At 43.1% G+C, this 25,017-nt stretch overlaps 3 protein-coding genes across 4 annotated transcripts; 1 reads left to right on the forward strand and 2 right to left on the reverse strand.

Annotated features, from left to right (window-relative positions):
- Positions 1-153: 153 nt before the first annotated feature.
- On the reverse strand, positions 154-10,339 carry LOC115107682 (serine/threonine-protein kinase LATS1-like). Of its 2 annotated transcripts, XM_029631204.2 has the most exons (8): positions 10,146-10,339; positions 9,083-9,566; positions 5,870-6,020; positions 4,087-5,561; positions 2,694-3,276; positions 2,371-2,556; positions 2,101-2,207; positions 154-1,994 (listed from the first exon to the last, which is right to left on the reverse strand). In XM_029631204.2, the coding sequence occupies exons 2-8, from the start codon at positions 9,434-9,436 to the stop codon at positions 1,461-1,463; spliced, it is 3,390 nt and encodes a 1,129-aa protein (XP_029487064.1). In that variant the 5' UTR covers positions 9,437-9,566; positions 10,146-10,339; the 3' UTR covers positions 154-1,460. The 2 variants fall into 2 exon arrangements, with proteins under 2 accessions (XP_029487064.1, XP_064864792.1); XM_065008720.1 differs by having other exon boundaries at positions 9,083-10,339.
- A 206-nt stretch (positions 10,340-10,545) lies between these two features.
- LOC115107691 (nucleoporin Nup43-like) lies at positions 10,546-13,151 on the reverse strand. The gene is made up of 8 exons (XM_029631214.2): positions 12,910-13,151; positions 12,511-12,633; positions 12,333-12,410; positions 12,039-12,201; positions 11,699-11,834; positions 11,447-11,598; positions 11,243-11,359; positions 10,546-11,082 (listed from the first exon to the last, which is right to left on the reverse strand). Exons 1-8 carry the CDS (start codon positions 13,030-13,032, stop codon positions 10,853-10,855), a joined length of 1,122 nt encoding a protein of 373 aa, XP_029487074.1. The 5' UTR covers positions 13,033-13,151; the 3' UTR covers positions 10,546-10,852.
- Positions 13,152-13,442: 291 nt separating this feature from the next.
- On the forward strand, positions 13,443-24,838 carry LOC115107692 (protein-L-isoaspartate(D-aspartate) O-methyltransferase). The gene is made up of 8 exons (XM_029631215.2): positions 13,443-13,563; positions 16,927-17,031; positions 17,138-17,169; positions 17,328-17,432; positions 17,588-17,708; positions 18,552-18,637; positions 21,857-22,026; positions 23,360-24,838. The coding sequence occupies exons 1-8, from the start codon at positions 13,509-13,511 to the stop codon at positions 23,370-23,372; spliced, it is 687 nt and encodes a 228-aa protein (XP_029487075.2). The 5' UTR covers positions 13,443-13,508; the 3' UTR covers positions 23,373-24,838.
- The last annotated feature ends 179 nt before the right edge of the window (positions 24,839-25,017 follow it).

Genomic DNA, 25,017 nt, shown 5'->3' on the forward strand with positions numbered 1-25,017 from the left:
TTGTATTTCATGGGCTTTGACCCTCTTCACCAGACTCCACATTTGGGTGAAGATACTGGCATTGTTGATTTGTATAGCTAGTAGAGCCAGCCTGTATATTGGATAGTTCCAGTGGTGTCAGGTGTGAATTTGACAATAAAATGGAATTCGTGGAAGTGCTTTACATGGTTTATTAATCACTCCCGTTCCCTGCACCCAACCTCCCCAAATTACATTTACACTAAAATCGAATTATGTAATCAAAACCAGTGCAGCAATGTCAGTGTTCCTATTCCATAATTACATTCATAGCTTTCCAAAACACATAAAAGGCTAAATGATGGGATGGAGTGGAGACCCATCCATCCACCATGAGCTACTAAAGAGTACCTGTTCATAATCCAGTTTCCCATTACAACAGAGTCAGTCCATCATTAACAGGTCAGCCATGTCAGTGAGCTCATACACAGCGTAGCCTAGTGCTTTGGTTGAGAGACTGAATGAAAGAAGTGATGAAAGCAGATGAAGTGAATGAAAGAGAATAACATTTACTGTACATAGCATAACAGACCCTGTCGGCTCCAACTGTTGTTTTGTTTGTTTGTATTATTACAATAGGTACCTTTCAGATTTTTCTTGGTGCTGAAAGGCCACATTAAACAAAATAAACACTGTGGAATTACAAAAATTAAAGAAGAAAGAGATTTTAGAGGGGAATAATGAAGAGGGCCTGCCCTAATGAATATCAACTAACCAAAATAATAGAGAAAATATTTATACATTTATAAATACATTTTATGTATAAATTCAAAAAATACACACAATCCGAGTTCAATCAACTCAAGCTAGTCTAGTTTGAAATGGCAGTCCCATATACAGTATTTGGTGAAAGAGCAGAAGATCAAAGGCACAGGAATTAATAATTCAAGAGTTACTTATCCCTGCAAATCCTACCAGTTATATCACTAATACAGTATATCCCCATTGCAAGACCTTAAAATATAAATTAGGAACATTACCAATAAAAACAAGTTCCACATTTTTTTTATCATACTTATATCAACTAGCATCACCAGTTTATAATAGTTTTTAATATCTTGAATAAATTAAGGCTTAAAACAGGGTTTGTAATTCTTTCGAAGAAAACCCTGATATTTTCTTTCAATTAATTTAAGTCTGTTCAGAGTCAACACATATGAACCTTACCATGTACAACCCCATGAATACACTTGTAGTGTGAAAAGACTAAACCCTCCTCTTGTAGACTGTAGTGTAGAGGGACTATACTGTAGTTATATGTACCGTGTATTTGCTTGAATGGTACAATTATATCTGTTCCCAATTGTTCTGCCCCACAGAATATGCCACTGAATACACACACACACACACATCCTGACTCGCTCTCTGACAAACCAGAAACCTGTTTCCCAGACCTATTATGTGCAAACAGTCCAGCAGAACAAACATGTTCTTAAACGATACTACACATAGACCAAATCATGGCCCTGTGCCCTGCTGCTCTCTTCTTGGTCTCCCTCCTCCTGTGTCAGGGCCTCAGAGTCTGCCTCGTCCCCATCAAAACCCTCCTCATACTCTATGCCAATGGGCTTGGGACAGCTGTAGGGGTGGCCATTGTCATCGAAGAAGCGTCGGAAAGTGAACTCGTAGAAGGCGTGCTCGGGGTGCTTGCCGTTCCTGAACCACCCATTGAGGGTGTCGTTGTGGTTGCCCTCACCTTCGTTGTTGCTGCTCCACAGCTTGTCTGGATCCACCGGGTCAAAGTTAGAGGTGTCTGTGCAGTGAGCGATGGTGGGGATGTAGGGGGCCGGCTGCATTTGCCGCAGGTCGTTGGAGAAGTTGATGGTCTTAAAGAAGGGCTGCACCTTGATCTCGTCGGCACCGTTCTTGCCGAGGCGGTCCTCGGGGCCACGGCATAGTTTAATGATAAGGTCTGATGCCTCTGGGCTCAGCTTTGCTTGAGGGGGGATGTGCAGGGTGGTCTGCCAGTTTATCACCTGGGTAGAATAATGAACCAGAGCTTTAAACATAGAGCGGAGGACAACAGCACTTAACAAACCAGGCCAACATGAGATATGCTCAGTTTTTAACTGGTTGATTTACCTTGAGCTGAGTTTCCAGGGGTGTAGTTGCTAAGAAAGGAGGTTGCCCAACCACCATTTCATACAGAATGACACCAACACTCCACCAATCACACAGTTGGGTGTATCCTTGAACAGTGAGGTAACACAGTCACATGTTAGACACAATAACATGATGCACAAGAGACAAATAATAACCTTTCAAAATTCCACTCCTGCACTGGTCATTCAAACATCACCGATAATATTTTCAACTTCAGAGCGGATTCAAATTTCCCTTTCACAGGCTTACCCGTCCTTAGCAGCACCTCTGGAGCGATGTAGTTAGGTGTCCCCACCAGGGAGTGAGCCAGGCAGCGTTGGTGTTGCCTTGCCTTCCTCCTCTCCAGGGGCTTGAGCCGGTCTGCACATCGACAGTTAGATGGGTCCTGCTCCCATTCCTTACTGAAGTCCATGCTGTCCTGCCGAACATGGTCTCCTGCAGAGAGACACGACACAAAGATTTGCCTGGCTTTACTGACAATGAAAAGGGGGAGAACAGTGTTACCCTAAAGACCAAAACATCCTCTTGGATTGAAGCAGCAACAAGAATCATAAAACATGGATCATACTAACCACTCTGGTAGTACTTCGAGTCATGTGTCCAGCGGAAGCCGGTGCAGAGGCCAAAGTCGGTGAGCTTGATGTGTCCGTCCCGGTCTATGAGGATGTTGTCTGGCTTGATGTCGCGGTGGATGAAGCCCATCCTGTGCACGCTCTCCACGGCGCAAGTGAGCTCAGCGATGTAGAACTGAGCCAACTCCTCTTTGAAGAGGCCCAGGCGGATCAGCAGACTCATCATGTCTCCTCCGGGGATGTAGTCCATCACAAAGTACAGGTTGTCCTTGTCCTGGAAGGAGTAGTAGAGCCGCACCACCCACTCATTATCAGCCTCAGCCAGGATGTCTCGCTCTGCCTTGACGTGGGCCACCTGGTTCCTGAGGAGAACGTCCTTCTTGCGCAGCGTCTTCATGGCGTACAGGGCTCCAGTGTCCTCCTTCCGGGCTAGACATACCTCTCCAAAGGCACCGATGCCCAGGGTCTTGATCCTCTTAAACATGGACTTGTCCATCTTGGCCCGCTTCAGTCGGATGTAGTTGGACTCTTTCTGAGACAGCATCATGCGCATCTGCTCCTGGGCATCCCCTGACAACTTGACCTAAATTGCAAAATATGACAATTTACATTCAGGCCCTTAAGAGAACCACAGAACATGAATTAGACACAAAATAAGACAACCACAGATGTATTAGCAAAGCAATGGATTTAACCTGGCAGAATGCTGGCCCAGGTCAAGGAACACAAAATAGTAAGCATTAAAAACACATTAGAAAGGTAAGAGATAAAAAAACAACCAAAGAGATACAGCAGACGTTCTCAATAAGGCTGGTTGTCTTGGCAAGCATCATTTAAGCTGGACGGAGCACTAAACATGGAAAGTAGATGGGAAGGCATGCATCTCCCTAAGGAGTTGGTGTGATGCGGTCAGTCAGCAGAGGGCATCATGCTGTTCAATTAAAGTGGCCCATCTTTCAACAGCTGCTTACTTGGTCACTGATCTGTGTGGACTATTCAGGACACAGCATTGATAGGAGATACCTTTACCTTCTACATCAGCTGTTAGTGACAGCAGGGAGAGAAAAGGAGAGAAAGAGAGACAGCTAAGCAGAAGGGAAGAATATAACATTCAAAAGAATGAAAATATAAAACAGGAAATAAATAGTAAAGAGTCAGGAAGATTGAAAGCCAGGACTGCATGACAACATATTTGAAGAGGGTGCCAGAATCTTAAGGTTGACTGTGATTGGACATGCCAAATCCATTACAGTGAAAATGTAGGCCTTTCAGCTAATAAATAAATATCCTGTATTCCTCCGAATTGAATAGACCAAATGTATTTAGATTATACCATTGTTTAGACCAAATTTAACTCACAGGGACATTATAAGCAGTGACTGTGTACTCTCACCCTCTGCATCTCACTCTCCAGCTGTTTCTTCCTATGGATCCTCATCTGGTGGTTCTTCAGGATGTTCTCAACGTGCTGCTCCATGAAGAACTTGAAGGCCTGGGGAGAGTAGAGAGGCACTCTGGGGTCTCCTCGTCGTTCCTCGTCTTTCTTGTTCCGGCGTACAGGCACTGGAGATGTGGTGATCTGTTTATTCTCCTTCTCTGTTCCCACAGCAGCAAAGTCTGGGCCTTCTGGCCTGTCACTAGCAGTGCTGCTACAATCCTCCTCCTCTGCAGCCTCCTCTCTCCCAGAACTGGGCTTGGGCCCTGGGTCATAGGCAGGGCAGTGTGCAACAGGCTGCTGGAGGAGGTGTTTGGGGTATGGGGGTGGAGGACCCTGGTAACTGGGCACCTCTGCTACTGGCATGGGTACCTGGGGCATGGGTGCTGGTGGTAGCAGCTCCTGGTAGGTAGTGGGAGGTGCAGGGGGCTGATGCATCCAGGGTGGGTGTGCGGGGGCCACGGCAGTGTGTAGCTCAGGCTTCTGCACACGCATGCTCTTCACAGGCTGCAGGATGGGGGCCTGGGTGATGGCTGTCACTGTGGTGGCAGAGGGCTTGGAGCTGGCCGGGTGGCCCTGCCTGTTGCTCATCTGGTGGCTGTTGAAAGAGCTGGATCGGACAGGGATGGTGTGCTGCTGCCATGACGGGGACACGTCCTGGTTACTACTACCTGGGGAGGACTGAGGCTGGCCAGGGGGGGCTTGGGACCAGGACTGAGGCACGCCCATGTTGTACATGTCAAGGTTGTGACTGTTCCGGTTAGGCACCATCATGGACTGGGGGAGGTTACCCCCGTTGATGTAGGATGGGGAGGAGGCAGGTCCTCCGGCCTGCATCTGTTGAGCGGTTGGGCTTTGTCTGTTACTCTGATTCACTGGGTAAGGGGGAGGGGGTTGTCTGCTGCCACCACTCTGGTGACCCATGTAGTCTGGCTGAGTGGAGCCGTTCTGAGACCAGCTGGAGGGGAAGCTGAATTTGTTACCCCCAGAGCTCTGCATGATGATGGGCTGACGGCCCATGGGCACTGGGCTGATGCCCCTCTGGTTCTGGGGGGCTGAGTAGCCTTCAGGCCAGGCCCCTTGGGGAACAGGAGAGATGCGGGGCACGAGGTAATCCATGTTGCCAGAGAAGCGCTTAGTGGAGAGGTTACTGTCCCAGGAAGGTGGGGGCGGGGTTGCACCTCTGTTTGGGGGAGGGGTGACACTGCGCACCTGAGGGGGTAGGGGAGGGTTGACCCGTTGGTTGTTGCCAGGGTGACCCTGTGGGAAGGCTGGGGGTGGGCCTCGTCCTGCCAGGTCACCCTGGGGTCCAGGGCTGTCTGAATGGTAAATCATCCCCTCCACCATCATGGGGCCATGTCTCTGAACCAGAGACTCCTTGGAACCCTTCCAGCTCTGCCTCCTCAGCACAGGCTGCTGAATGTGAGATGAGCCTGCAATGATGGGAAGAAAAACTACAGATCATGGCAGCATATAAAAATGAATAATTATGTTTGCGATAGACATTACTGAAATATGAAAGAAAGCAAACCAGTGCCTTGTACAACATTCTCATTTGAAACACACGCCCTTCCCCCAAACCAGAGTTGTACAACAGAATATTGTTTCCTCATTGACAATTGATTGTATCTCCAGAGACAAATAGTATAGCCAAGTCCTAGATCCTGGAACAATGGTAGCCAGGTTTCCATGAACAACGATGGGTAAAGGAGTGGTTTGGTCCCAGAGGACAGACACCTACCGGGGGCTTTCATGCCTGCATTGACAGGGCGGGCGGCGGCAGCCACCATCTGCTCCCTCACAGGATCCTGGTAGCTCATCTTACTAATGTACTCTATGGCTGCCTCCACACTGCGACTGTTGGTCTGCTTCAGAGCACGGATCACCATTTCCTGCACACAATACATATACTAGCTATTAATACCTGAAATAAAAGGTTGAGGCGCTATTAGACAAACATATCAAGTTTACAGAAACTACTTACCCACAACTCTCAAATACAATGGAATATATATATATATAAATGTTTAAGAACCAGACACATCAGTAGCTTTTTGACATACTTGGTTTCATTGATCTCTGCCTCAGGGCTGAATATCAAATGTATTTGTCACATGCGCCGAATACAATAGGTGCAGGTAGACCTTACAGTGAAATTCTTACTTACAACAATGCTTTAAGAAAAACAAAAAAACATGTTAAGTAAAAAATAGAAAATAAAAGTAACAAATAATTAAACAGCAGCAGTAAAACAACAAACGAGGTTATATACAGGGGGTACTGGTACAGAGTCAATGTGGAGGCTATATACAGGGGGTACTGGTACAGAATCAATGTGGAGGCTATATACAGGGGGTACTGGTACAGAGTCAATGTGGAGGCTATATACAGGGGGTACTGGTACAGAGTCAATGTGGAGGCTATATACAGGGGGTACTGGTACAGAGTCAATGTGGAGACTATATACAGGGGGTACTGGTACAGAGTCAATGTGGAGACTATATACAGGGGGTACTGGTACAGAGTCAATGTGGAGACTATATACAGGGGGTACTGGTACAGAGTCAATGTGGAGGCTATATACAGGGGGTACTGGTACAGAGTCAATGTGGAGGCTATATACAGGGGGTACCAGTACAGAGTCAATGTGGAGGCTATATACAGGGGGTACTGGTACAGAGTCAATGTGGAGGCTATATACAGGGGGTACCAGTACAGAGTCAATGTGGAGGTTATATACAGGGGGTACTGGTACAGAGTCAATGTGGAGGCTATATACAGGGGGTACTGGTACAGAGTCAATGTGGAGGCTATATACAGGGGGTACTGGTACAGAGTCAATGTGGAGGTTATATACAGGGGGTACCAGTACAGAGTCAATGTGGAGGCTATATACAGGGGGTACTGGTACAGAGTCAATGTGGAGGCTATATACAGGGGGTACTGGTACAGAGTCAATGTGGAGGCTATATACAGGGGGTACCGGTACAGAGTCAATGTGGAGGCTATATACAGGGGGTACCAGTACAGAGTCAATGTGGAGGCTATATACAGGGGTACTGGTACAGAGTCAATGTGGAGACTATATACAGGGGGTACCGGTACAGAGTCAATGTGGAGACTATATACAGGGGGTACTGGTACAGAGTCAATGTGGAGGCTATATACAGGGGGTACTGGTACAGAGTCAATGTGGAGGCTATATACAGGGGGTACTGGTACAGAGTCAATGTGGAGGCTATATACAGGGGGTACTGGTACAGAGTCAATGTGGAGGCTATATACAGGGGGTACTGGTACAGAGTCAATGTGGAGGCTATATACAGGGGGTACTGGTACAGAGTCAATGTGGAGGCTATATACAGGGGGTACTGGTACAGAGTCAATGTGGAGGCTATATACAGGGGGTACTGGTACAGAGTCAATGTGGAGGCTATATACAGGGGGTACTGGTACAGAGTCAATGTGGAGGCTATATACAGGGGGTACTGGTACAGAGTCAATGTGGAGGCTATATACAGGGGGTACCGGTACAGAGTCAATGTGGAGGCTATATACAGGGGGTACTGGTACAGAGTCAATGTGGAGGCTATATACAGGGGGTACTGGTACAGAGTCAATGTGGAGGCTATATACAGGGGTACTGGTACAGAATCAATGTGGAGGCTATATACAGGGGGTACTGGTACAGAGTCAATGTGGAGGCTATATACAGGGGGTACTGGTACAGAGTCAATGTGGAGGCTATATACAGGGGGTACTGGTACAGAGTCAATGTGGAGGCTATATACAGGGGTACTGGTACAGAGTCAATGTGGAGGCTATATACAGGGGGTACTGGTACAGAGTCAATGTGGAGGCTATATACAGGGGTACTGGTACAGAGTCAATGTGGAGGCTATATACAGGGGGTACTGGTACAGAGTCAATGTGGAGGCTATATACAGGGGGTACTGGTACAGAGTCAATGTGGAGGCTATATACAGGGGGTACTGGTACAGAGTCAATGTGGAGGCTATATACAGGGGGTACTGGTACAGAGTCAATGTGGAGGCTATATACAGGGGGTACTGGTACAGAGTCAATGTGCGGGGGCACAGGTTAGTCGAGGTAATATGTACATGTAGGTAGAGTTAAAGTGACTAAAAGTCACAGACAATCATGACTACCCTGAGCAGGCAGCTAAAGCTGGTCATTCCACATTGCATAGCTTTCATATTTCACATCAGTCTCCTGTCATCCACCAACAAAGGGAAAACATTCTGCAATAACTCATTTTGTGTAATAGCTTGAACAATTCAGTTGTTCATGGTATAAAGCGTTTCCCCTAAGATGTTTTTTGCAGCGGTGGCAAAGTTAGCATAGTGTGTGTGGGGGGGGTAGTGGTAATGGACAATAGCGTGAACCCCGGACAAACATTTTTGAGTTCCTTCCTTTTAAAGCTAATTTCATGAAATTCTACATATTTTGCCATGGCTTATGCTGTGTTCTTATGCTATCTGAGTGACTCAAACATAAAATCAATGGGGGCTCCATGCCAAGACATTTTTGGAATTTTACATTCTCCCTGACTGTCTAGTTTTGATTTTGGTGAATGTTAGTTCTCAAAGATTGTCTTTATTTTTTATATATATACATATATCGCCATTATCTTTTCTGCATACTTTATATCTAGTTTTAGTCTTTAAGTTTACACTGAAAGTGTTGCACCATCCGAATAAAAAATATTCTAAAATATAATCATTTGTTATAATGGTGGCAACGATTTGAACGAATATAGGGGAAACACTGGTATTCAGATTATTCCACAACTGTCAGTATGGACGTTGCTTGACTGATTTTAAACATCTGAATTATTTTAGTTATATTCATTAAAATAACTTAATTTACTACACAGTACTAACGTGCTACCTAGCTGAAGTACTCTTTCCACTTTTACATTCTTCCTCCTTACCTCCTCAAAGCCAGCAGACAGCAGCTCCAGCAGCATCTGTTTGTTAACCTCTGCAGTCCGTCCAGAAGAGCTGGGCTCATTGGCAAAAGGCATCAGGGACTTGCGAATCTCCTGCAAGGCCTTGTGGTAGGGGTTTTTGGGGTTGCTGCAGCGTCCTTGCTGCCTGGGATCTTCAGGCATCACCTTTCCAGCGCCCCCCATGTCTACCTTAGGGAGGTCAGAAGGCCGGGAAAGGTTACGGAGACTCTCCCGAATTTCCTGCAGCATCTGGTGGCTGTTGCCACTGTAGTTGCTGGCGGGGAAAGTCTTGGGTCGCATCTGTCGATATCCTTCGGGTTTCTCCCCTCTCTTCATGTAAGAACATGTAGGGTGGCAGCCAAAGGAAAGAACAGGATAGAAGCACACAGCAGTGTCACTGCGAGGTTATCTGGGGCCAAGAGATGGTTCAAGACGAATTACTTTACATCTGCATCCTGCTGAGTACCTGGGGATGACAAAACATAAACATGGTGCAGCTAGCTAATAGTAATGAATGCAACCTCTCAGTAGATACTGAAGCAGTGAAATGACCCTACAGATGGTCAATTAATATATTCAGACAATTCATTATGGAAGATAAGTGTAATAGTTTACTTTTGTAGCTTTAAATTACAACCTTATTAATGGAACTAACGAATGGTGTTGGTGGCTAACTTAGCTAGCTTACAATAGTTAACGTTAGCAACCAAAGATGGTTAAACCTGTACCTATAAACGTTACTGACTAGAATGTTATGTAATTAGATTCGTTTTCCAGACAGCTAATTTACAAAGAAAAAAGTAACCGAAGAATACAACTCAATGTTTTATCTAGTTAACGCTAAAAAGTAACTAGCACCTGACTCAATTTCAGTTAAATAGCTAGCCAGCCAGCCAGCTAACGTTGGCTAAACCAGACAGCAAAGCCCGACCACAGATATAACAAGGCCCGGCTACTGCGGGTTGTCTTCGGCCGTCGGCGTCGCAAAACAACCACTAGCCATCCAAGTTAGCTATAACTAGCAGGTTGTTGTCAATGAACTTACCGGCAGCAGTGTTATTCTCCTAATCAACTTTCCAAATTTCAAATAAACTAGAAAGTGCGATCAACTAGGAGTACATCTACTGATTTAGACGTTTGAAAGTAATTCACTTTAATGCTACTCCGTGTTAGTTCCAACTGTGGCTTGAATATTCCTGTGATGTCTGACAGAGACAAGTTTCCCGGATGTGCTGGTTCACTGAGTTGTTCACTGAGTTGTTCCCCCCCCCCCCCACCACCACCATCCCTTGTGATAGCGCCCCCTCCAAGTACAACATAAAAACAACATGGATTCTATAAATAATCTCTCATAAGACTTCAAATGTGGTCCAGATAATGGCTCTTTGTCATACTGTATATCTTGTCTGTTATGAGAAGTGACACATTGGATAAGAGAGAACACATTTTATGCAGACATTTTATTTCAAAACACCAGAGTTAAATGACATGAACACAACCAATATGACTTCCCCACAAATCAAGCAGAGCACAATTTCCTGTACAAGAGTAATATTTGAGTGGTAATAAAAGACCTCTGTATGCTTACAATTTCTTCAAACTCCTTCAGGACTATCAAAAACAATTTCACCCGATTGAGGTTATCTAATCCTCAGAAGCGAGACCTTTTACTGAAAACAGGTTTTAACAATCAGTTAAAGGTAAATAAAGTCCAGCCAGCATGTCTATTAATGTTAATAGCAAAACGTTTTTCTAAATTGGGACCCGTCTGTTGACATAAATAGCCTCTCCGTCCGTTCCACACACCAAGCATTGTCCCAGCACATCCAGACTGTTCACAGACAGGGTCTGGCTGGGCAGCATGTGAGTGGTCTCAAGGCGTCCCTTACTTGAGTCTCCAGTGAGCCAGGAACTGATGAGGGACTGGTTCCCACCTGCTGGGGCTATTGCACTGCGCGAAACTATGCTCGTGTTCCGTCCACCTGGTGAACAGAAAAAGTCCAATTCGGATGATGAATGATTGGTGTTACAATAATGTTATCCTGCCAAATAAACATGTTGATATATCAAATACTTCTATTTGGCAATAAAACACAACCATCCTGCTCTGTGAGCCTTTAAAAAATATTTCTGATGACTTGCCTTGTAAGAAGGATGGTGTGTCTGAATTTGAGGAAGTCTCCCAATGCAACAGTGATCCATCTTCTGAGCATGAGAACAGGTGGTCTGGGTTTGATGGATGAAAACGGACCTCCCACACTGTGAGCACAAAAAAAAACAGTTAACCTGTGAACCAAAGATAGACTTGCTGTTTTAGTAAATAAATGACTTCCATAAATATCTTACTTTCAGCAGAGTGTGCCTCCATAAGTGAAAAGGGCATGTTGCCTTGTCTCACATCCCAGATACAGAGCATGCCATCCTGCCCCCCTGTGGCCACAATGTGTTGTTGGTTGGGGTGCCTGTCCACACAATGCAGTGGGACTCTGTCCCCAGTTCTTGCAGGCAAAACAAAATACATTAAGGACATTAAACAACAAACTTGTATGACCAGAAAAACTGATTTGCATTCGCTCTTCAAATATTTAAACAGCTTACAGTGAAAGAATCTGCGATGGTTCATTGCCCTGCTGCCTGAAGTCCCATATTTTGAGCTGGCCAATTGAATTGACAGTAAGGATCTCCGTAGTCCTTAGGAAAGTCACATCATGGATTGTGCTACTATCAGCATTTTCTGACAATTAAGAAAAAATAGTTTGTCAGTATTATCTTGGCTAAAGGGTGGGATTTTATTTGAAGTTCCAGATGACTTTTGGAAATTAGCATGTAGGCCATTGCGAGTTCAAAATGCAACCTTGATGAAAACAATGTCCACTGCCCGGGGAGAATTCAATTGTCTATGAGGTATTGTTACTAAAGTATCGTTTCATTCTCAGACCTATAGTGCGCAGCACTCCTTCCTCGTCCGCTCTGAAGAGGATGATCCTTCCATCTTCCCCGACCGTGACAATCTCAGGGCTGTTACACACAATTCCAGTACATGGAGCGTTGTCGCAGGGATAATGATGTGCTCTTTCCCACAATTGAGAAACAGACAATGTCTGTTGAGAAGAGAATACAGGTGCTATTGAACACAAGGTCCTCCACAAGCTACCTTGACATTTGTAATTGTGTATCCATGATTGTTGGTGTATCTTCATTATGATGATGTCTTGTGAAATAACATCCATACCTGGCTGTTGTGGTGATGCCGAAAGATGATCACTGCTCCAGTCGATGATGCTGTTACTATTCTGTCTTGATCCAGAAACTGTGTAAGATTGACATTCAATTATGGCATTATATTTTGAAAATAAGGACCAAGTACAACAATGTCAGTCTAATATCCTAGACCTAGTTGATAAACTTACTTGAAGATCCAAAACATCCCCATTATGTTTGTGTTCACATACTAATTGGGGGTCTCCCTCAAATTCATCGTCCAAACCGGAGATCCCATTCTCCCCGATGGACCAAATGGAAATTTTGTTGTCCTTAAAAAGAGATGTATGCAATCAGACAAAAATACATATTCAACAGCTGATTGATGGTAGCTAAGTATACTAGTTAGCTAGTAGCTAACGTTAGCTATGCATAAATTGCCCTAACGTTAGTGGCAGCACACTGGGCTTCTGTAATGTAGGGAAGTAAAGTGACATGTTTGTTATTATTGACAGAGAATAATAAAGCAAACTAACGTTATGTGTTGACAGTACCGACAGTAGCTAGTTAACGGTAAAGTTAGCGGGTTGGCTAGCTAGGAAACCCACCTCGTTATCCCAAGACCCAGTAGCAAAGATGTCTGGTTGCTGTAAAGACGAAGATGAGACCGGTCTCCATCTCGTTTTACTGATTTTCTGTGACACGTACTTTGCATTGATACCCTCCATCATAATAATCTTAAACGTAGCTACTTGTACTTCTGTTTAATTTTTAAATTAAAACAAGTCCCCTTAACATGAATTTTCCTGAATCCCGCCAGGTCTCATATGGTGGCCCATTAGGACAAACTCAACTAAAGTAAACGTTAAACGCCTTGTAAACACGTCACTAATTCATTAATGAGTTAAGTTCTCGCGCCCCTCTAGTGGGTGAACGTGGAAGATAGCTACATGCTCCGGCAATCATATCTGAGTGGTAAAAAAAAAAATATATATATATATATATATTAAATATCGTATTTTTTAACTAATATGTCAACACAATTTATTCAGGGACTAACCGTGTGGAAAAAGCTGCAAACTGCGATTTATGTCGCGTGACGTTTCCCCTCCATCTTTTTAGGAGGTTGTCAGTTTCGTAGGCAAAGTAGTTGGCGCAGGCGCGGCACTGACAGAGGCTCTCTACCTGCTCCGCAGTGTGTGTAATAATGGCCTGGAAGTCAGGAGGAGCCAGCCACGCAGAGCTTGTAAACAACCTTCGCAGTAAGTTTACTCATTATATAAAGTGGATAATTAAGCATTTTGGTTTAGAGATCTAATGGGGAAAAAAATAATTGCTGCTTTCTCCAAAGCATGGTGGCAACGGTCGGGCTAGGCTAGAAATGGGAGGCTACTAAAGTTTTTACCGCGTTAGTTAGCCGTTGGGACACCACACTGTTTCCATCAGTTACCACAGGCAATGTGTTCCTCTGTAGTCACGCTACAGTAATATGAGGCGGGTGTTAGCAAATCTGCACCTGCACAGTTTACTAGTTAATAATTGCGTGTTAACAGTAGCTTCATTTAATTCAAGGCAGTCGTATTTATAGAGCTTCCGATATTTTATATGCCACCAATGCAATAATGTACATGATTGTTTTCCCCAACCTCTTTTGGCTTGGTAGTAGCTAACGCTAGTTACCTACCTACAACAGCAGTGTTGCGGAACCAAAAAAGAAACAGCTAATTTGCTAGCTAGCCAGTTCATGGGATATGTATGGCATATGTGGAGAAATGTGAATCATGAAACCGTTTATTAGTGAACTAGCCTACTAACTACATGCATGGGAAGTTCGACTGTGTATATATGTCTATGTTTTTACAACAGCAGCGAAGATGGACAGTAGTGTAGTAGTTTGCGAACAAGCTAGGATATGCCATTCCTTGGGAGAGAGGCATGATCACACACCCTGTTGTTATTACAACCGACTACTACTACTGGTCACACTCAGCACTCCTAGGTAGTTGTGCAATATTTCATTCAATTTGTAGTCACACCTGACACACCACTGTGGTAGTTAGTCTTGCTGTGAACCAGCTAACATTTGTTTTTCGAATGTCTGTCTGTTTTCTTGTGTGTGCCATACAGTAAGGAAGTGGATTAGCTGATTGAAAGTTAGCTGATTTAGATTAAAATCTAATAGATAAGAACATATTGCTCAAATTCACCCATTTACTAGGAAGATCTTTTTTGTTACAAAACTAGAAAGATCTCCTGAAGACTTGGTGCAGAGAGCAGCTGGTTGGCTTGCCTATATTAGTGTCCAACATGATTTGGCAAGCATATCTAGTTGGCTATATTTACACAGTCAGTGTCCAGCAAAGCACTGCAGCAGACACTTTGGTACTAGGGCTGGTCTGAGCGTTTTGCCAAAATCCCTTTGGGTGAACATGCACCTTATTGTTCCTTGTTTACATTTGTGATATTGTATAGACATAAAAGGGGACAAATTTCATGTTGAGAACAACATGCACAACACTGCATCCAGGGATACTTAAACATGGGGTAAAATGTGATGCTGAAGTGGTGGAATATTTTATTCCCAAAAGCTGAGTTCTGGGTACATTTTTAGCAACACCCATCCTCCCTTGTTATGTGCATGCTGACCCATTTAGGTCTACTCACCAGCTGCAAACCTTAAGTTAGCCTAAGCCGGATTTAAACGGGTCAAACTCACGATGCATGCTAATTCCTGACTTTAGTGTTCTTTGTATCCTCCAGGGTTTCTCTGAGCTAAACGATGATTTTCACACACCGTGGGTTCTGAACATGACGTTTTTGTAAGAGTTGGTCTTTAAAGTGAATAAAAAGAACTACTAGCCGATTGTGTGCATATACAGTGCATTCGGAAAGTATTCAGACCCCTTCACCTTTTCCACATTTTGTTACGTTACAGCCTTATTCTAAAAATGATTGTTTTTCCCTCTCAATCGACACACAATACCCCATAATGACAAAGCAAAAAACAGGTTTAGACATTTTTGTAAATTTATAAAACTGATATCACATTTCATAATTATTGAAGACCCTTTACTCAGTACTTTGTTGAAGCACCTTTGGCAGTCATTACAGCCTCAAGTCTTCTTGGGTATGATGCTTCAAGCTCGGAACACCTGTATTTGGGGAGTTTCTCCCATTTTTCTCTGCAGGTCCTCTCAGGCTCGGTCAGGCTGGATGGAGAGCGTCGCTGCACAATGCTATTTTAATGTCTCTCCAAAGATGTTTGATCGGGTTCAAATCCGGGCTCTGGCTGGGCCACTCAAGGACATTCAGAGACTTGCTGTCTTTGCTATGTGCCCAGGGTCGTTGTCCTGTTGGAAGGTGAGCCTTCGCCCCAGTCTGATGTCCTGAGCGTGCTGAAGCAGGTTTTCATCAAGGATTGCTCAGTACTTTGCTTTGTTCATCTTTCCCTCGATCCTGACTAGTGTCCCCGTCCCTGCCTTGAAAAACATATCCACAGCATGATGTTGACACCACCATGCGTCACCATAGGGATGGTGCCAGGTTTCCTCCAGATGTGACGCTTGGCATTTAGGCCAAAGACTACAATCTTGGTTTCATCAGATCAGAGAATCTTGTTTTTCATGGTCAAGGCACCTTTTGGCAAACTCCAAGCGGGCTGTCATGTGCTTTTTTACTGAGGAGTGGCTTCCGTCTGGCCACTCTACCATAAAGGCCTGATTGGTGGAGTGCTGCAGAGTTTCTCCCATCTCCACAGAGGAGCTCTGTCAGTGACCATCGGGTTCTTGGCCACTTCCCTGGCCAAGGCCCTTCTCCCCGGATTGCCTAGTTTGGCCGGGTCAGCCAGCTCTAGGAAGAGTCTTGTTGGTTCCAGACTTCTTCCATTTAAGAATGATGGGGACCACTGTGTTCCTGGGGACCTTCAATGCTGCAGAAATGTTTTGGTACCTTTCCCAAGATCTGTGCCTTAACACAATCCTACGGACAATTCCTTTGACCTCAAGGCTTGGTTTTTGTCTGACATGCGCTGTCAACTGTGGGACCTTATATACACAGTTGTGTGCATTTCCAAATCATGTCCAATCAATTGAATTTACTACAGGTGGACTCCAATGAAGTTGTAGAAACATCTCAAGGATGATCAATGGAAACAGGATGCACCTGAGCTCAATTTACAGTCTCATAGCAAAGGGTCTCAATAGTTATGTAAATAAGGTATTTCTGTTTTTTTTACACATTTGCCATTTCTACAAACCAGTTTTTGATTGATGAGGGGGAAAATGAATAATCCATTTTTAGAATAAGGTTGTAACATAACAAAATGTGCAAAAAGTTAAAGGGACATAATTTTTTTGTTGTTCATCTAAAACTGTTGGGAATGCAGGTGTAATCTATCCTTGTGACCACTGAGCAATATAGTGGTACGGTTGGGGCCCGGGGTCTGGGGGAGTATTAATGAGAGCAGCAGCACCGGCTGTCGCGGGCACTTCCTAGTGTTGGCACCAGTTGTCAGTGGAGCCTCCTGTGGGGGGATTAGTCTACTCTGAAGGCACTGCAGTGTTTGTGAATCTGTGACTCTCCATTGTTCACTGTGGAGAATCACCACTGTTTTCCTGTGTCCTCAGAAAATGGGATCATCAAGTCAGACAAGGTCTATGAAGTCATGTTGGCCACAGACCGAGGCCATTTCTCCAGAAGCAACCCCTACATGGACTCCCCACAGTCAATAGGTGTGTGCTTATTTCTTGTAGTACAATAAAGTAGTGTAGTGCAAATTCAATAACCCAGCCATTGATGAATGTTAGAAACTAACTATCCCTCACTTTGCACCCAAAGGCTATCAAGCAACCATCAGTGCGCCACACATGGTAGGTCTAGCTTTTACTTTTAATATTTGTTTAAATTGTTGCGTATCAAACATTGATCGTCTTGCTCTTATCATTTATACCAACTGAGCAATACCCAGAGGTTTACAAGTACAGTGCTGACAGGTGGTGATGCAGTTGTATGTTGATCTCTCCCCCAGCATGCCTATGCGTTGGAGCTACTGCATGATCAGCTGTATGATGGGGCCAAAGCTCTGGATGTTGGGTCTGGCAGTGGAATCCTATCTGCATGCTTTGCACGAATGGTGAGCTACACATGATGATGGGTAAACGCATAACATATTAGGTAATGTATTCTGGTGGGAGAGTTGGTAAATTGTCCATTTCAGGTTTTGGGGATATTTTGGGTTCAATGTAATGTTCGATGGCACAGACCTTCCTAATTTATTGTATTTAACAGGTAGGTCCCAAAGGCAAGGTGATAGGAATTGACCACATCAAGGAACTGGTAGATGATTCTATTAACAATGTAAAGAAAGATGACCCCAGCTTGATAACATCTGGTCGAGTCAAACTAATAGGTAAGTCCCAAAAGCAACAAAGCAAGATGGGAATTTTTCTCTCTAATTTGGTGACTTGTATTGTTGGGTTATTAAAATGTATTGTACAAATGTGTCAGTTAAATATAAAATAATCACTAGTGAAAGCATACACACCCCTTTGTATAGTCTTCACATTTTGCTGCCTTATTCCACAAAGAGATTCTATTTGATATTTGTCCTTCTGATCTACACAACCTACTCCACATTTTTTCAAAGTGAAAAAGGTTCCAAGTTAATACAAAATGAAGATGTATTGATTGCATATGCTTCCACACCCTATATTTTACACCCTATAGTTAACACCTTGCACAACTCTTAGGGCAACATGTATCCATTGTTTTTGTCAAAAACATCAGTACATTTGGTTGAGAATCATTGATGGACAGCATTATTCAAACCTTCTCTGACTTAAATCTACTTTTTAAAATGTAGACTTCCACTAGACACTGTATAAGCTTAAAACAGGGTTGGCGATGCACTGACTGTAAAATAAGGAATGTTTCAAAGGAGTCTAATGAATATTGGTCATTCCTTGGGAGAGCAACACAAAGCAGCTTAATTGATGTGGGTGCAGCACTCTGCTGAATTATTGAAAAGAGAGTGTCTGCTTTCGCCTGCCCTGCAGTCAACCAGCGTGCCCTGCAGTCAACCAGCATTAGCCTCATAGGCCAGAGACGAGGCAGAGCCGTCATCTCACAGCTCTGCTGTGTGCCCTGGCATTCTGCTTCTCAGTGTGCGGCCTGATTGGCAGCTATAATGTTGGCACTGCGGGGTGGCTGGCAGCATGTGAGTGACAGCTGGTGACTGTTTGTTGTGTTCCAGTGGGAGACGGGCGGATGGGCCATCCAGAGGAGGCGCCTTATGATGCCATCCACGTGGGCGCGGCAGCACCCAACGTGCCACAAGCAGTAAGTTCCCAAACCACAGAAAAACACAATTGAAGGAATCAAAGGGGTCCCGGCTAATAGAAGCCACATCACCTAAATCCACCATCCTTAGGAATGCTGTGTTCAGAGTAGAGATCAACAACAGCACTGACTAACTATGTTAGATGAAACATGTCAATTTGTGATTGTGGGCTTTGGTCGGTCGGTCTCAGGGAATGTTGGTGTGCTCTATACTGTGCTATTTTGTCAAACAGTCCCCTGGTCTATTCAGTTGTAGCTACTCAGGCTAGACATTGCATGTTAAAGAGCGACTGAGTGGAAAACCAACTTTTCTGTTTCAAAACGGTGGTATCGATATGAGTCGGAAAAACACTTCTGTCAAAATTTACTACAATGTGTAAATACCATAAAACTTCAATTAAATGCAGTCTCAAATAGCTGCCTGTCCCTTTTTAATAGCCGGGCAACAGGACGCATTACAGAAAATAAATGCCTCTTACAAATCAACGCCTGGTCTAAATCAATTGTTTACAAGATTACCATGAATTGTTTACGAAGTTTAATGTTTGATTTGTTGCATTAAATAAAAAATTATGGCTATCATCCCTTTTTATAGCCAGTAAGAAACTGCTTGCCATTGGCTGAGAACTGCTATCTAACTGGCACGCACAAAAAGTTAACAAATTTTGAGAGTACAGAACCCTAGAAATTGGCAGATCACCCTCTAGTGGTGAAAATAAGAACTACTGAAAAGGCACTTTTATGGAGGCATACTAACCCAAAAGAAACGTGACACTGTGTGTAAATGATAACACATTAGTGCAGGAAATGAAGAAATGGATTCCAATACTGGAAGGAAACAATTAACTGTGCAAATAAGCAAAAGCTCTGGACATTAAGGAAATAGATGCCTGGCTCAAATAGAAGCCTTTCTATAATATGCGCCTGTTCAGTGATTTTAAGCAATTAAACGCTCGGCCTATTAATTGACGTTTTACGGTAGGATCATTTTTGTCATAAAGTCAGTCTCGTCTAAAACTGATATTTGCGAGATAAGGGTATGATCCACCTTATTACCTTTCCCTGATCCACCTCTACGCAGACGACACCATTCAGTATTCTTCTGGCCCTTCCTTGGACACTGTGCTAACTAACCTCCAAACGAGCTTCAATGCCATACAACACTCCTTCCGTAGCCTCCAACTGCTCTTAAATGCTAGTAAAACCAAATGCATGCTTTTCAACCGTTCGTTGCCTGCACCCGCCCGCCCGACTAACATCACCACCCTGGATGGTTCCGATCTAGAATATGTGGACAACTATAAATCCCTAGGTGTCTGGTTAGACTGTCAACTCTCCTTCCAGACTCCTATTAAACATCTCCACTCAAAAATCAAATCTAGAATCGGCTTTCTATTTCGCAACAAAGCCTCCTTCACTCACGCCGCCAAACTTACCCTAGTAAAACTGACTATTCTACCGATCCTCTACTTCGGTGACGTCATCTACAAAATAGCTTCCAAGACTCTACTCAGCAAACTGGATACAGTCTATCACAGTGCCATTTTTTTTCCAACAATTGTTTAGACATATTTTACTTATAATTCACTGTATCACAATTCCAGTGGGTGAGAAGTTTACATACACTAAGTTGACTGTGCCTTTAAACAGCTTGGAAAATTCCAGAAAATAATGTCATGGCTTTAGAAGCTTCTGATAGGCTAATTGACATCATTTGAGTCAATTGGAGGTGTACCTGTGAATGTATTTCAAGGACTACCCTCAAACTCAGTGCCTCTTTGCTTGACATCATGGGAAAATCAAAAGAAATCAGGCAAGACATCAGAAAAAAAATTGTAGACCTCCACAAGTCTGGTTCATCCTTGGGAGCAATTTCCAATCGCCTGAAGGCATGTTCATCTGTACAAACAATAGTATGCAAGTTTAAACACCATGGGACCACGCAGCCGTCAAACCGCTCAGGAAGGAGATGCATTCTGTCTCCTAGAGATGAATGTACTTTGTTGTGAAAAGTGCAAATTAATCCCAGAACAACAGCAAAGGACCTTTTGAAGATGCTGGAGGAAACCGGTACAAAAGTATCTATTGTCACAGAAAAACGAGTCCTATATTGACATAACCTGAAAGGCTGCTCAGCAAGGAAGAGGCCACTGCTCCAAAACCACCATAAAGACAGACTATGGTTTGCAACTGCACATGGGGACAAAGATGGTACTTTTTGGAGAAATGTCCTCTGGTCTGATGAAACAAAAATAGAAGTGTTTGGCAATAATGACCATCATTATGTTTGGAGGAAAAAGGGGGAGGCTTGCAAGCCGAAGAACCCCATCCTAACCGTGAAGCACAGGGGTGGCAGCATCATGTTGTGGGGGTGCTTTGTGCAGGAGGGACTGGTGCACTTCACAAAATAGATGCCATCATGAGGTTGGAAAATGATGTGGATATATTGAAGCTATATCTCAAGACCTCAGTCAGGAAGTTAAAGCTTGGTCGCAAATGGGTCTTCCAAATGGACAATGACCCTAAGCATACTTCTAAAGTTGTGGCAAAATGGACTAAGGACAACAAAGTCAAGGTATTGGAGTGGCATCACAAAGCCCTGACCTCAATCATATATATATATATGATTAACATTTGTGGGCAGAACTGAAAAAGTGTCTGTGAGCAAGGAGGCCTACAAAACTGACTCGGTTACATCAGGTCTGTCAGGAGGAATGGGCCAAAATCTACCCAACTTATTGTGGGAAGCTTGTGGAAGGCCAACTGAAACGTTTCACGCAAGTTAAACAATTTAAAGGCAATGCTACCAAATAGTAATTGTATGTAAACTTCTGACCCACTGGGAATGTGATGAAAGAAATAAAAGCTGAAATAAATCATTCTCTCAACTAATATTCTGACATTTCACGTTCTTAAAATAAAGTGGTAATCCTAACTGACCTAAAACAGGGACTTTTTACTAGGATTAAATGTCAGGAATTGTGAAACTGCATTTCAATTGATTTGGCTAAGGTGTATGTTAACTTCCGACTTCAACTGTAAATCTCGTTCTCAGTAAGTCAGGATTGAAATCGGGGCTAAATCAGTAATTTCAGCCGCCCTTTAATGTGAACAGCATGTCTGAGAAGACTAGTCTGATGGGGTGGGAAATTTGAAATGTTTTGCCTTGGAGGGTATCTTATTCTGACCCAGTGAGTGTCCTTAAATCTCCTCTCCCAGCTCCTGGACCAGCTGAAGCCAGGCGGCAGGCTGATTCTGCCCGTGGGGCCGGCTGGGGGGAACCAGATGCTGGAGCAGTACGATAAGCTGGAGGACGGCGGCACCAAGATGAAGCCCCTGATGGGGGTGATTTACGTGCCTTTAACAGACAAAGAGAAGCAGTGGTCCAGGTGGAAGTGACTTCCTACTCTCTCTCCCCCCTCTCTCCTTCACACAGTCGGCAACGGTGAAATGGTGTGGCCTGGAGTAGATCATGGGGCTGAGTTTCCTGCTTGTCATCATTATTTGATTCTTCCATATTATGGCAACTGGCTGCACATTTTTGTTTTGTTTTAATCCAATAAACCAGTATGCTATTAAAGCTGTTCAGCTAAGCATGTGTGGTGTGAAACAAACCATGTGTGGATACTTTGGAATTATATCAATGGATTCTCTGAGTTGAAATCTCATGTAAATACTATTTGATATGTTTGATGGTTGGTATTTGGCTAAGATACTTCTTGCTTGAGAGCATGTCAATTGTATCATCCTTGTTCTTGAGGGGATAGTGACATTTAGCCTCATTGTAGGGAAGAGGGGGGTAAGTTGAGTCACCCTTGTTTCCAAATATTTAGGACAGGTCATAATTTCATGGAGTCTGAAGGAAGAAACCACATAGAAAAAGTGGTAAGCAAGTTAGGTCCCCAAAAAAGTCTAATGCCTTTGTTAGGGGTGTCATGATGCTTGTATCTAAACCAGTGTAGATAATAAATAAAACAAATCTACACATCAGATGGGGTCTATATAAGCTACAATATGAGACTCTAAACAGCATGAATGTCAATCCTTGTAGCTGTGTGGGCTAATATAGTCAAAATGTTTTCCTTGGGGAAAGTTGAGCAGATTGAAGTGTTTACTTCCCAGGTTTAATGCAAGACATTATCACTAAGATATGAGGTAGAATATAAGCCTGTGTTAAAATATGCTTAAAATTATTAAAAGACAAAAAAGCAATTGTGTTGAATTGTGTTTGGGAAATAAAGAGAGACAGGTTTTTTAAAAGGTAGTGGTAATATTTTATTCAGTACAGAATTAACCCCATACCTATGGTAAGTTGTGCTAAAAGAACAAGCAATGTTTTCAGAACTGTTTTGTTTACATAAATGCTGATTATTTCTAGGGAAACCTCATCCTGAAATATATGTAGATATATCTTTGTTAGAAAGAATACTATATTCCCCTTGACAGAGTGATGCTGAATGTAAAAAATGGTTCAACTTACCCCACTCTTCCCTACTGCATAATATACTAGTTCTTCATTGGTTAAATCTGAAGAGATGGAGAAATCAAATAACCATAGGGACATTTGGATTTTGCACATGGTGTGGGGCATTCTATAACAGTTTGTGCATGGAAGTGTCTAACTCTAACCTACGGTTGCATGACAAGAGGAGGTGGATATGATTTGACATAGTGTATTTCCTCTTTATGTCCATCTCTTAATGTTTTGCCTCTTTCTCACAGGGATGAACTTTGAGGCGACAGACTGTCCATATTCCACATTTCAATGTGAACCTGGAGGAGACTACTTTGGGTTCCAACAGCCATTGGATTTCTTTGAAAACAACAAACCATGGTGATTTTGTTTTTTCTCCTTTAACTCTACCTAGAGTATCATGCTGAGGAATAACCCCTGAGGTCGGAATAACGACTGCTGGAGAATGAACAGAAGAATGTGTCGGGGATTGTTTAAAATATATATATATTGGCCTGCATTTTTTTGGTTGTGAATTTTCCTTTTGATTTGCTGCAAGATTGAGTTTTTGTGGTTACATCTTGATTTGCAAATCAACCATTTCAGCTCCAAACAAAGCTGAGTGTAAACACTGTTCTGATGAGGAAAGCCTGAGTTGAAGAGATTATTCAGCCACTTACTTTAGAGTGCATCTGAAGATCTGACTAGATATCTGTACTGCTGCTCTGCTAACATATATCACCTCTAATAGGAAGTGAATGGGCAATGATGTATTGGGTTATTTAGGAGTCACTTATCGTAAGTAAGAATAGAAGATGTTTCTTAACAATTCTACATTCATGTGGATGTTATGGGTGATCTTGAACAAATTGTGAATAGTGATGAGTGAGAAGGTTACAGGTACAAAGACACCCCCCCCTAAATTATAACCTCTGTTATTGGTAATGGTGAGAGATTCGCATGTTTTGTTGCAGCCTTTGTAACCTTCTCACTCATTATTCATGATTTTCTTAATCATGGTATTATCAGGATTAATTTAGAAGGGTTCAGAAACATCTTCATTACTCACTTTGAAAGAAAATTACATTCTTCATTCAGTTATATTGGGCAAAACATAACCAAAACAACCTGCAAATGCATCACAGGTTTGTATAGTCACAAGCTTGATGTAGTCAAGCGTTAAGAATTATACTCAACTTTTGACTACTTTAATACACTATAAGCTCATTTGTCCAAATACTTATGACTTCTTCAAATGGGGGACAAGATACATAGTGCTTTCCTTTCTAAACTAGTAAAACAAATATGAAAACACCCTAAAATAAACAGTGACATTCTATAATGTTGCCTCATATGAAACATTTGATCTCAAATCCAAAATGCTGAAGTACAGAGCCACATTTAAAATGTTAGTTTCACTGTCCAAATACATATGGGAGTGAGTGTGTATATACACATGTGAACACGTGCACACATTCAGGGTTGTGATTTCCCCCATGATTTATTGTGTGCTGCCTCTGGTGTCCATGACCAGACTGCAAGCTTTACTGATTACCGACACTAAACAAAGCAGAGACATACATACATATATTATATATATATATATGTGTGTGAGTGTGAAACAAGGTAGCCGGTGCGTTGCCAAAATACATTTTAATGCAAAGTGATTGAATGTCTGTTTAAAAATATTGGATGAGCTATGGCTTTCACAATTTCTGGAATGGCAAAAATAAAAATATGCTTATGTTTGTGTGCTATGGAGTGTTTATTGCTACAAGCTGTCTATGCTGTTGAAGACAGCTTCTATACTGCCATTTCCTAGCCACTCTAAAAAAATATGTGGTAGAGCAGGAAGAATTTAGTCTGTGTACCAGACTTTTTAGCTAACGTTCCACTTCTTGACACATCTTTGGCAAATGACAGGTGT

The sequence above is a fragment of the Oncorhynchus nerka genome, linkage group LG24 (assembly GCF_034236695.1).
Source record: "Oncorhynchus nerka isolate Pitt River linkage group LG24, Oner_Uvic_2.0, whole genome shotgun sequence".
NCBI classification, from domain to species: domain Eukaryota; kingdom Metazoa; phylum Chordata; class Actinopteri; order Salmoniformes; family Salmonidae; genus Oncorhynchus; species Oncorhynchus nerka.